This window comes from Sinohyriopsis cumingii, chromosome 4 (genome assembly GCF_028554795.1).
Source record: "Sinohyriopsis cumingii isolate HCF-2022 chromosome 4, ASM2855479v2, whole genome shotgun sequence".
Taxonomy (NCBI): Eukaryota; Metazoa; Mollusca; class Bivalvia; order Unionida; family Unionidae; genus Sinohyriopsis; species Sinohyriopsis cumingii.
This window is the reverse complement of record NC_142964.1, coordinates 92,907,708-92,921,883: the sequence shown is the minus strand read 5'-3', so window position 1 is coordinate 92,921,883 and position 14,176 is coordinate 92,907,708. Positions and strand designations below refer to the sequence as shown.

At 33.9% G+C, this 14,176-nt stretch overlaps 1 protein-coding gene across 2 annotated transcripts in view; it reads left to right on the top strand.

Moving 5' to 3' along the window:
* Positions 1 to 14,176, top strand: part of LOC149801686 (protein unc-13 homolog B-like) — a 271,956-nt gene that overhangs the window by 196,240 nt on the left and 61,540 nt on the right. For both annotated transcript variants that reach the window (XM_089955954.1, XM_089955953.1), the window contains exons 22-25: positions 2,812 to 2,909; positions 5,575 to 5,725; positions 6,545 to 6,613; positions 8,126 to 8,215. In XM_089955954.1, the coding sequence (XP_089812080.1) occupies positions 2,812 to 2,909; positions 5,575 to 5,725; positions 6,545 to 6,613; positions 8,126 to 8,215 (408 nt within the window). The remainder of the gene's footprint in view (positions 1 to 2,811; positions 2,910 to 5,574; positions 5,726 to 6,544; positions 6,614 to 8,125; positions 8,216 to 14,176) is intronic.

Here is a 14,176-nt window from a genome sequence, read left to right as displayed (position 1 = left end):
CATCTAAGTCATTATTCTGCTTTAATTAACATTTCTAAAGGCTATACAATTCTCTTTCTCCCTCTCTCTCAGTAGCATCAAAAGGTTTTGTTCTCACCCAGTGCGGTATCTCATGGTGTCACTCCCATGGACCTCCTTCCTGCACAAAAATTCAAAATTTGTATAAACAGTCATTTCGGTGCCACCCCCTCTGATGGCGTCACCCGGTGCGATCTACCCCCCCCCCCCAAGTTATGCCACTGCTCTGTCTCTCTCCCCCCCCCCCCGAACGGTTTGACTAAACTTTACCATCAATTCATAGGTCCAGAGACATTGTCATATGACACAACTGAAAATCCCCAACACTCATATTTTTATGAATTTTCGCCTGTATCTAGCTACGATAATCCAGTGAGAGAGAGAGAGAGGAAAGGGTGGGAGCAACCATTTGGACATATTTATATTTAGTAATTATTAATCATGTTATAAAACATTATAATAGGTTTAAGAAACAACAAAAACAAAGCATTTAATATGCTACAGTATGTGTGCCTCGTAACCGATGAATTTAACATACAGGCCTATCATCGACCAGTAATTGCAACTATGTATCATTGGTATTATGAACACTTTAGATAGATCCTAAGGAAAGCGTAAACATACCATTACAACAAACCAGAGTACTGTAGGTTACTTGGTACAAATTCAGTTTTAATGTTTTCGTTCAGCGCCGTATATTTTCCTCTTTCACTCCAGATTTTTACTTTTTTTTATCCCACGCACGAGAGGGGAGAGGAGAATGGAAAAAAAGAACAGATTCTGTTGAAATTGTATACCATTTTAATTTCATGTAGAAAACAGGGACTATTAATACTTTTTATTGTTATTTTCATTGTCATTTTTGATTAATAAATGAGTAGAAATTCATCATTGATCAATAGGCCTACAGTTGAAAGAATGTTTATATTTGTATTATTGTGCCCTGTTTGGATTGCAATTTGATACACCAATAGTATTGGTATATCAGTTTGCTTTATACCAACACATTAAATGCCATGTTATTTTTTAATATATATATATGTATATATGAATGATATTTTCTTTTCCTATTCTAATACCAGATATATTTGGATATATTTTATCTTGTAGTACCAAAAAGCATATTTTCATGAGTGACAAAGCCATGTGTTAAAATATATTCTTTTAGGTACCACAAGATGAAATATATCTGGTATTAATTTCGGAAAAGAAAATTTTCTTTTTATTATATACCGACCTTGCTCCAGAATTGAAGTTTAGGAAATTAAACTCTCTTTTTGGCACGACATGCTCACCCCAACCCTCTTTTCTTAAATTCAACTCACTTTCAAATCCTGATCATATAAATGTATGTGACTTAAGAATATGATATGGTTGGATTGACCTAATCTGTAGCAATAATGTACATTTTTGTCATTTTGTAAACTATTTGACCTTATCTGAAAACATTGCAAAGTCCGATTCAGCAATTCATCACAGCAGGTTTATGATGGGAAATCTTATATTTTCAAATGTAAAAATATAAGATATATTTTTCAGATGTGAAAATATAAGGATATATCTTTCAAATATGAAAAGATAGGAATGAAAAAAATATGAAAATTATTTTGCCAGTAAGTCTTTATATTTTGCATGTGTGTCTGTGTGTGTGTGTGTGTGTGTGTGTGTGTGTCATAATGTGATCTGTGATCAGGCAACCCTTCTTGAAAGATAATTAATAAGTATTTATTATTTATTTAAGCATTAATCTATTAATTTTTATAATTTTGCAAAACAGTTATCAAATAAATATAGAATATTTTCTTGTCCTGTATTAATACTAGATGTATTTATTTGTGAGTATCAAAAACTTGATATTTTAATGAGTGGCAAAGCCATGAGTTAAAATATATAGTTTTTGGTACCACAAGATGAAATATATTTGGTATTAACATAGGAAAAGAAAATTTTCTTGTTATTATATACCAAACTTGCTAACTTGCTCCAGAATTGAAGTTTACAAGATTGAACTGAATTTTCATCACAACATGCCTCTCCTGCCCACATTTTGTAGAGTCACTTCACTTTTATAGACTGATCATATAAATATATGTAATGTAAGTAAGAGGTTGGATTTAATTGATCTAAATTACATTTTTGCCATTTTGTGAACTCTTTGAAACTGTATGAAAACAATGCAAGTCCAATTCAGCAATGCATCACAGCGGGTTTGTCATTGTTTTCAAAGAAGTAAGGGGAAATAACTTCAAAGACACATTAACAGGGTCAGGTAAAATTTCTTTATCAGTGATTAGTTTCCATGTCTGAAATAGAAGGCAGTTTCTATTTATGTGTTCTAGCTCACAAAGTACTTGTTTTTGTTGTTGTAGACACACAGTAAATTGTCACATGGTATAATGGAATCTTACATATTCACATTTGAAAATATAAGGATATATTTTTCACAATGGGAAAATATAGGAATGAAAAAATATGAAAATTATTTCACCAGTAAGTTTCTATATTTTGTACTTAATCTGTGTAATAAATGTGTGTGTTTGGGTAGGAGTCCTTTTGTCTCAACAGATAATTGTTTGTGCATTATCTTTTTGATTTCCTGGTATATAGTAACCATAGAAACTAAAATGTTGCTATCCAGATGAATAATAATTTATAGGAAATGTCAATCAGATGTTTTTCTTTTGTAAATCATTACTCATGTGAGATCCTCTACAAATCTGTAGATTGTTATTTCATTTTTTAATATTTGCATACTTTCAGTCGAATTTACTGATTATTTTCTGTTTTCAATAGGATGATGCATGGAAAGTGTACTTTGATGAACCTGCTCAAGAGATTGTAGATGAATTTGCCATGAGATATGGTATAGAGTCCATCTATCAGGCAATGACGTAAGTTGGACTCTACAAAACTTTACCTTATCTATTGTATTATATTGGTCCTAAACAATCAAGTGAATTGGCCACCATTAGGACCATGGAATAGAATTATCCTCATTGAGAAGCTTTTAATGTCATTATTTTATTTGATTTCTGGCATTGTGGTTTGATTCATTTCTTGTATGCTGACGTGGCCATAATACCAGAAGGCTTTAAGATTTAACATTGCATGTATCATATGTCTTACATCGTGTTTATCCAGAGTTGCTATTTTCATTTTCTCAAAGCATCCTGGTACATAAAGTTAAACATGAAGGCCTTTTAATTTTGTACTACATACACCATCAAATATGGCCACCATTACAAGAAATACACCTTGTTTGACAACTTGTGCTATAAAAATGAGCAGGGTTTGATACAAATTTGATAGAGTATTTTGGCTTATACGACTTGATTATTTGGACAAATGATGCTGATCCAACATCAGATGTGACTTATGTTACTTAAACTACAAAAATCACAGCAATGTATCAGAAGCAGTCCGATTTTTTTAAAAGTACTAAAACGAATGAAAATAACAGTGACAAAAATTGCTTCTTTGGGCACAGTCTACTTAGCCAACAGCTTTAGTGTTCGACCAGCGGGTCTTAACCTTTTTAGTCTCAGATTTGGTTTGTGTTGTTAGCCTTTCCATCCATCAAATGTGAAAAAAAACCCCACTTGGCTTGGAAATTTTAAAGTATTAAGGTTGATCTCAGTGACCCACTCGAAACAGCGGTTGCAACACATGGGTTAGGAACCACTGTATTAGACTATTTAGCTAATGTCAGACAGGTGAATTATCAGGGCCCCGAGTGGCCGAGTGGTCTAAAGCGCTCTCCGTTACGGATCACTGCCATCTCACCTCTGTCTGCGGCGGTTCGAGTCTAGGATTCAGCCAATGTGGGTATGTGGGAAAGCTTGCCAGTAGCTTCTCGTGGGTCGGTGGTTCTTTCCGGGGTTTTCCCGGGTTCTTCCTCCACCATTAATACTGGCCGCCATGTATAGTCTATCGTGTGCTGAAAAATGGCGTTAAGACCCAAAACAACAACAACAACAGGTGAATTATCACAGGTGCACATTGTAACAAGATAGAAATGGGTGGGATTGGATCTTGCAAAAGTACTTTATACAATTATGTAAATGAAATGTTTTTTTTTAATAATAAAAGTGAACGTTGAATGAATCGGACACATTATTTGTGTGCATAAAGCCCAGCAATTGATATAACAAAATGATATAGACAGAGTTCAACTGGGGATATAAGAAAATGATATCAGTCCTAAATGGAACTGATCAAAGCATGGAATTTTAATAAATGAATCATAAATGATTTTGTATGTCAGTGAACATGGTCGGTGTATCAAACTTGTAAACAAATATGATCAGTCTATTAATAGGTATGATCAGGGTATAGAATTTTAGAACAAGTATGATTCCTATATTGAATTCCTCAACAGATATGACTGATGAATGTAATTGTAAACAAGTATGATCAGTGTATGGTTCATCAACCAGTATCATGGATGTGTGATATTCACACTAATAGTGACATTGAATTTGATTGATTTTCACATATATAATGAAATTGAATTTCAAAATTATTGAAAATTGAATTTATCTTGTGGCATCCAGTCGACAATCACAAGAGATTTCTGATTCCACAACTGCCAGATAATGTAGAAATGGCATTGGATGTTCTGCTTCTCCCAGCCTACCAAAGAATCCCTAGAGAGCCTCATTATCCTGCAGACCTGTTGGTCCAGAACCTTTGGCCCTCGAAGAAGGTAATGGTTTATTCAGTGAGGGCCTCACACTGAGTAAACCAATACCTTCTTCTGAACCAATGTCACAATGACAGCAGTATCTAGTTTTCTTAAAATGGCCGAGTTCTGTGACTCCCCATGATCAGCTAAAAATACAAAGACAGAGGTGTGTAGTACATGAAATAGAGTCAGATATGAATACAGTGATGTACATTATACATGCATGCGTATGAATTGACTTTGTTACAAATTAATTGCTTTCATAAGAATGAGTATATTTATAATAACCACATTTGTACATGAATCTGTCTCCAACAAGAATAATCACACTAGATTATAAGAACTTGAATATTACACATCATTTAATGCTTTCAACATATAAATGAATTCACCTTGTCTCTTCAGCTATTAAAAAGTAATATCATGAAATAATACAGTTTTGTATTTCACATACCTCAAGAACTGAAGATTGCTTCTGTAAAGTGAACAGCTTTCACACAATGTTTCTCTGTATTTTTTCGATACAGAGAGAATTTGGGCTATAAATACCCTTGTGGTGGTCAAATTCATGGCCAAATAGCTTTGATGTAATTGAGTTTCTCACTGTCAGCACTTTATGTGTGCAGCAGTTAATGAACTGAGCTCAGTATTTTGAAATAGCTAAGGTTACAAATAAACCACCTCTGAGTAATGCTATGTGCAGCAACAAAACCCCTTTCCTTTTCATTGGTATATAATGCATCAAAATTTTCATACATAATTCCACGACTTGTCTGAATATGTTGTTTGTGTGATAGTCTGTGGAAGGGAAGGAGAGCTAGTGAGGGAGAGTTATTTAATTTAGTTATTACATTGTTACATTTCCCTTTCAGACATTTCTACTGTCTGTCCACAAAGTACATGTGCCCAGGAGTCCCTGCAGTGATGAGCACACTATTGGCCAATATTAATGCCTTCTATGCACACACCACTGCTACTACTGCAGTCTCAGCTAGTGATCGGTTTGCAGCATCAAATTTTGGGGTAAAGCCATTGTTCTTTATGCTTCTTCCTCTGTCTTACCTGCATAAGATGTAAGACTGGTATCACTTTTTTAGTGGCTGTGACAGCAGAGGTGACTTTAGTGACAGCATCAACATTAGAACAATTTAGTCCTAAATTTTTTGAAAGTTGCAGAAGATACATTATGCATTGTTTATATGAGAAACATCCTTTTGTTTGTGAAACTTTATCTGGTCTATATATTGATTTTTACCTTGCTGGCAACAAATCTTGCAAGAGCAAAGTATAATGGTCTACTTGCACCTACTTTCTTGCAGGTGTTAGCATGAGGTCAGGTTTCATAAGTAATTGCTATGTATCACATTCAAAACTTTGTAAAAAAAAATTTTAAAAAATCACCATGGTTTCGTGGCAAATGCAGTGCCGAAGGTCACAGTATTTGCCAGCGGTAAAGCTCTAAATTCCGAATATATCTTTATCTGGTCTGATAGCAGCCTTCAGTATTTTGGTGATATTTTAAGAATAAAAGATTTGTTAAAAAAATTATATTGTTAAGTACACTAGATTAAATTTTTTTATACATTTACATTGGATTTCATTATAAAAGCTATAATCTTTATAAATTGGTTATTGTTCTTACTGGAGACATTATTATACTATTACAGCAAAGATATTTCATGTACAGTTTTCTTGTTTCTGTTACCTGTTCTTAAAGATATAGAGTTTACATACTGCATTTCAGCACTCAGATGATGTTCATGCATTTGATATCCCTACCCAACTGTTACTATATGACATAGATACAAAACAAATAAGACAGTTTTTGTTGATATTTTACAGAAAGAAAAGTTTGTTAAGTTGCTGGATCAACTTCACAACTCACTGAGGATAGACCTTTCCATGTACAGGGTAAGTCATTAGATAATTGGCAAAGACAGGTATCTGCATAACCCTGAATGGATCTTGGAAGTGTTAATTTTAAAAGGCAATTCTATGTGGCCCCAAAAAGAACCCAACACAGAATGATGTTTTTTCACCTTGTTCAGTATTCATGTGTAATGTGAAATGAATAGAAAACTCAAGAGAGACCACAATAGTAGGGGGAAAAGTGTGAGATCAAAATTTTCTTTATATGCTGCTACCATATTGGTGCAGTTCAGATGCTTTAAAGTCTTTTTATACACCTGCCATAAGGCATAGATGTTATGATGTTATCAGTTCACCTGTCCTTCTGTCATCAATTTCTTTTCCACACAATAACTCAAGCCATCCACCATCAACAGTTGCCAGACATTGTCATTCTTTTCACTTGGAGTAAATATTTGTTTTGGCTTTGTGGGCTTTGATGCCATTTTCAGCATATAATAGTCCATACATGGCAGCCAGTATATCTGGAGGAGGGGAGAACCTCGGAAGATTTGTTGACTCTAACCCATGTAGACAGATATGATTGATCTGTAAAGGTTAGTACCTTACTCTTATTGGACACCCATGGCCCCCTTGGAGTAAGGATCACTATTTTGATGTTTGTTTCTGAATAATAATTCAAGTTTTCCCCCATATACAGTTATCTAACTTTTTGGGATGGCTTGAACCTGTTGTAATGATGAACCCTGTCAAGTTTGGGGTGAAAAGGTTAATAGTGAGGGTCACTGTGACAAGACAAAGGTTTCCACACAAATAACTTGAATTCTCCACCATTTCTCATTACCAGACTTTGAGGTCAAAAGGTCAAGATCACTGTGATTTGAAGAAGAAAAGTTGTTTCAGCACAATAATTCAAATTCTCAATCATCTATGGCTACCAGACATTGTGGGTGGCTTGTGACTAGGTCAAAGAAACAGCCTACTGATATTAAGGTCAAAAGATCAAAGGTCAAGGTCACAATGACAAAATGGCTTCAGCACATTAGTATAAAGGATGGACATGGACCAAACTTTGTGGATGAGTTGAAAAGCAGCAGTTTGATTTTGGTTTACATAGATACAAGGCTAAGGTCATGCTTTCTGAAAAAGAAAAGAAAAGTGGTTTCTGCAATAATAGTTATACACATCAATAAATATTAGATATGGGGCTGGCAAATAATATCTTATTGGCATCAAATAAAGAATTTGTGAAAAGCTGTACAATGAGACCTCTCAATACTTAAAGCCCCAGTAATCAAAATTTCCCTTAAACTAGGGCTTTGTTTTTGGTCCAAGGCTTTTCTTTGTTATTAAAATCAATTCCATAAACTGAAAAACCTCTTAGAACCAAAATTTTAATTTGGGATTCCAAAGGTTTTGGTCAAGAAAGGTTTCTCTGCATATATTTATATACTGACATTTAATATATTTGATCATTAAATATTTCTTTCGATATTTCCCAAGTTTTAAATGAACTAAAATGACCTTGTTAAAAACATTACTGCATTGTTTCAGAATAATTTCCCAGCCTCGGACCCAGCACGTCTTCAGGATCTCAAGTCAACAGTTGACCTCCTCACCAGCATTACATTTTTCAGGATGAAGGTTTGTTGATTTGGCTGCATTAGCAGGACTTAGGTATTACTTTTATTTTGGTGATGGTGTCAACATTGTGATTCTGATTTTGTGTTCAAGTTTCAGGTATAGTGTTTGAACATAGCACATGGTTGGCAAGATATGGCATTCAACAGAATTCTTTGGTACTAATAGCCCTGGCTTCAAAATGCTTATAGACTGCTCCGGTGGCCTAGTGGTTTGAGCATCTGCCTCAGATGTGGGAGGTCACAAGTTTGAACACAGCTGAGTTGTACCAAGACTTATAAAAATGTTATTAACCTGTACCTGTGCCTCACTAGGTGCTCAGCATTAAGAGGTTAGTGTTCGGACTGGTCATCTTGGTGTCAGGATAATGTGACTGGGTGGGACATCATGCTACATGCCTGAGTCATGATGCCTCAGTGCTAGAAATCGGTGTAAATTGCCACACTGTAGACATTGTTGTGATATGAATGAACATTTGTTAAAGCTGTCTTAAAAATCCAAATCACACACAAATTAAAATGCATGTAATACTGAGCTGTTTAAGAATTTTGCAGATTGAGATTAAGACTCCTGTATTGTATTGAATATTTAAAATGTTACTTGTCAAATGTGTGATGCTTGGCTATCAGCTCAATGAGATGGGTTTTCAGTTTTTGACAACCTGCAATAATCATCATTTTTGAGATGGGGTATCTACCACAGGAAAATTTAGTTTCTATGTTTTGCTTTCTGGAGTACACGGTGGGGTTGATAAAACTAACAAATGGTGGCACATACCTTATATACATACAAGTTGGATCCAACTGCAAACAACATCCACCCTGACCTGCCATTGTATAATATGCTGGCATGGGTCTTTGTTTTTACAACTGATTAGTCCTAACAAACAGTATTGGCCCTGCTCTACTGGCACATTATGTGACATCAGATAAGGGTATGTGCAGTTTGCATGAGTATATATGGTTGATATCACTCTTCTGATGGCAGCATCATCAAAGTTAAGATTCTGTGTTGGTAAACTTTGGTATTAAAACTTTGGAGATTCAGATGCAGGGTGTGATGTATATCAGAATAGCATGCAAAAAGATTTAAGACCCAGATAAACATAAATTGGATGTCAGATATCTTCCACAATAAAAAGCTGACATTTATTTAGACTTTTTGGTTTCTATTTTGTTGACTACATTCACTAGGGACATATGGGGTTCATTTAAAAAATGTTAACTCCTTGCAGTGCTGTATATTTATTTAATGCTATAAGTCCCTAGTTATCAGAAAAGAATCATTCCTTTGTACCTTATTGTTGTTTCCTTGATTATTTATTGTCACTTCACCCCGAAGTTTTGAGGAGATATACCATTTTATTTGTTCATTCATTCACCTGTTCATTCTTATGTTTGCACATTTGTTTGTTCATTCATTCATTATGCCCTCTATGTCTTAGAAAGTTGTAATGTGGATGAATCACAGGAAGTGTAACTAGGTCACTGTGACCAAATTTGCCAACTTGAGTTACATGTATATCTTCAGATATTTGTTCATTGTTCTCAGTATCTGGGATCCTATTTCACCTTTACTTATGAAATTGGGGCCGCGAGTGGCCGAGTGGTCTAAAGTGCTCTCCGTTATGGATCACTGCCATCTCACCTCTGTCTGCGTGGGTTTGAATCTAGGATTCGGCCAGTGTGGGTATGTGAGAAAGCTTGCCAGTAGCTTCTCATGGGTCGGTGGTTCTTGCCACAACAACAACAACTTATTTATTTGCATTTAGATGAATTTCAAGGGAAGTACTTCAGTCATACCAGGAAAAGGTCACTGTGACCTGATTTCAAGGCTTGAGTGATGTGTATTTTCATCTATTTATTACACCCAAATTATCTATGTATTTTCACCAATTCTTTATGAATTTGATATGTAGATTCATTAAAAGGAGTGTAATTTAGCCGCATCAAAGCTTAATGTGGCCTAATTTTAACACTTGAGTGACTTCTGTATTTTTTTCAGTATTTTATTTCTTACACCAAAGTATCTTGGAGCCTATTACACTTATACTCATGAAAACTGGATGCATCTCAGAGAGAGTAACTCTTGCATACCAGAACTAGGAAAATAATTTGTGACCTGATTTGCACACTTGAGTGATTCATGTATTTTCAGCTGTCAGTTTTGAATACCTTAAGTATCATGGACCCTATTCCATTCATGCTCCTGAGCCATGGTATGTGGTTGCATCTCAAAGGGACTACCATAACCATACCTAAACTGGGTCACTGTACCCAAATTTTCATGCTTGAGTGACATCATATTTTTACATAATCTTTTATTAAAAACTCATTATTTTGGACCTGTTTTCACCTGATGTAAATTGTTAACCTCTCTCTCCCCAGCAATAGGGTCCATAAACACTGACCACAGCTTAGACAATGATGTAAGATAGTGAGGACAATGCAAATTTTGGTTAATACTTGTGGCGAAAGGGAGTGTGGTGCATGCAATTTTCATCAATACACAAGAATTATAATCTCATTTGACCTACACACTTGTTTAACTAAAATAAATGGATTTGATTATTTATGGATATTAGATCTGAAAAAGTGATGTTAAGTCTGTGAATTGATGACAGACTTTTGATATAAAACATGTTGATATGTAGAATAAACATTCAAGGGCAGAATATGTTTATCCATCAAAAGCAAGAACTAATGAATTCAAACTTCATGGCAAAATTGCATTCATAGGGTTTCAGCCAGGATGTGCCAGTGCAGAATTTGTGCAGAATACACATTTAATATGCCGAAATGGTGTTTAAAAAAACAATGAACAAGGCACATTTTCTTTTTACTTTTAATCTGACACAGGTGCACCAACCAACCATTAAATGTCCAATTGGTTCACTTTTTGGAGATTTGTGTGTGTGTTGAAAATGAACAAAATCCATAAGGCAATCTTTTTGAATTCTACTGGTTTATCTTCTCCTAATTTCATGTATGACAGAGCTTTGGTCTTGAAATAGTCATATGCTTCACATAATCCATAATATATATTGGTTCAGAGGTTAGGAATAAGATTGGCATATGACCTTATTGCAATAGACTCAGTGTAAAGTATGAAACAAGTTCAATTACTATATTGAGTTAATTTCCACTCCTGATTTATTTATTTTGTTAACAAGAATAACCATCATTACTATAGGATTTTCCTCCTTGCCTCCAAGTGTACTCTAACAGCACAAAATCGAAGTGTACATTTTTATGCTCTGCAGACAATATTATCAGCAATCTTTGTGACGTCTCACTTTTTGTGTTTTTTCCTGGTATTGTGAAATACAAATCATTAGAAGTTTCATTTCTGTTTGGGTTTTTTCTTAGTTTTTGTAGTTTTTACCAGCTTGTTCATTACAGTAATCATATATGTTGTAAAGGACTATGTTGAATAAGGGCCATCTCCAAATGTCCTTATATTATGTATAATGTACATATGAGGTAGTTAACAGTTATTTCTGACATCAGTTTTGTGTTCATGTGTCCATTGCCATGGTTACAGGGTGTCAAAACACTATCAGAAAATACATGAAAAGCAGTCATCTTTCCCATTTACTTCTCATCGATACTTCTTTTCCATGAGCTATTCACTCAGTTTCAGATTTGCAATATGCATTTTTATTATTGTAGAGGTTATAAAGCTGTATATATATAAAGTTTAGTTTCTAAAACTATTCCAAAATGACCCATCATAGAAAAAAATAGAATATCGAACTTATACGTCAACTGAAAACTTTCTAAAATACGTTGACAAAAAGGTACTTAATCATACAATACAAAAACTGTTCCTCAATATTGTTTAATATTATTGAATGATGTTTAATAATATTATTTGATTATTTAAATGATTGTTTGATATTGTTGAATATGACGGTAAAGGAGGCGTTAACAGGGGCCTGTATGTTCACTTCTTCATCGAATACATGGATTTCTTACCTTCACTGGAAATGACAAGTGTTCTTTATGTATTTATGTACTTTTGTCCTTATATTTTCATGGCTGTATAACACATACACTACTGTGTTTCTATTTTTAGAAGAAAAAAATCAATAAATCGTCTCCCACACCCCTTGAAAAAATTGAATATAAATATACTTGTATGAAAGTTATACTATCTAAATATGGAAGAATAACTGCTTCACAACATGGATTCCACTACCATTATTTTGTGATGCAGACATGATTGGCCACCATTGTAATGTTTGATTTTAGATGAATAACATATTGATAAAAATGTTACCTTGCTTGAAATAAAAATTAAATTGATTTTTCAATTGCATTATTTTGGTTGGTTTTGCTGAGCTGTTACTAATTTTATTTCAAAATAAATTCACAGCTGTTGGTATTGTGAATATTAATTCTTAAAAAGAAGAAAAGAAAAGAAAAAGAAAAAGGAAAAAAAAAATCAGAGGCTGATGGATTCGAACTTGGTGCGATAGGTTTCTGAAATAAATGCTCAACCGTTTGAGCTATTCAAACTTTCGCAGTTATACATGTATATCATGCAGATGCCATTTTTCCAAGCTGCTTTATATAACTGCAGATTATTAGTTGTTGTTTGTACATTTAATAATAGAATTTTTAAGAATTGTTATTGTGACTATAGGAAGAAAGACACAGTTAACAAAATTTAATGAAAAAGTACGCAGGTTGTAAACGTTATTTCCAGCAGAAAATTGCCAGATTAATTTAGATGACATGTACAGAATTGCGCTGTAATAGTGAATTAAACATAGCAAATGTTATCATGATGGAACTGAAGAAAAACCCTTGTTATTAATGTATAAAATAAATGATATATATGTACTTACCCTATTATTTAAAGCATCCTTTTGCCAAAAATTGGCAACGTAAAAATACAATTTCGTTTAATGTTTAATCCACGTAGTCTTTGTTTATATATAGTTCCAAATGCCCCTTCAGTGCCTCTTCGAAAAATCTTGTTCCCAATGCAATTTAGATAGAATGAAGAAAGAGAGAAAGAATGGATAACATTAGTTTTAAAATATCCGAATCATTATTGTTCCCAGAATTTTTCTAATATAAAAATGAAGGAAATAATATAGCGCAATCTAGAAATGCGGGTCTGATTGCTTCGGCAGGTACGGTGCGACAGGGAAACAACAACAATGATACATAGACAGCAAAATTCAAGAATTTTTTAATTTTTAGTGATTAGTGCAAGCATGAACACATGAGTTAATATGAGAACCTAAAAATTTTAATAAAAATTAATCAATCTTGTCTGATCAAGCCTGCACTTATATCTTATTTCTAGTTTCAAGTTGCTCAAATGTAGCATTTTCTCTTAAATTTCCCATAACAGACCATGTTCGAAGGCATGTTTTGGTATGAAAAAGAAATTTATGTGCATATTTAATGCAGAATAGGGTGATTTATACATCGAATAATACAATAAGGCACAGATTTGTGATATTTACAAGAAAAATTTTTCCCCATAAAAACGGGGGCAGAAAATGGCCATTATTCAATATAGTTCTTTCATCTCTTTCATGATTTGAACATAATGTGGGGTAAAGAAATGTTATTCGTCATTCCATTATCTACTTCTCAGTGAATCTTCTTAGTATAGTATTGATACATGGTGCTACACATCTTGTTTTTAGAAGCAAATTTGGAATTGGTCAGGGAACCTCAGACCAGCCTACCCTTACAATTTGACCATAATTCTTACAGAAATGACCCATAAAATACAGACTTACATAATAAACACTAAATTAATAAAAGGAAAAATTATAGAAATATGATTGTAGCAGTAAAATCTGGATAATGTTTTTTCTGTGCTTGATTTGAAACCGGGTTTCTTATTAGATTTAGGGAGTTGGTGAGGGAACCAACTAACTTTACAGGAGTACCTCATACGTTTTAAACTGCACATATTTTGCAAAATGTCTGCATCATC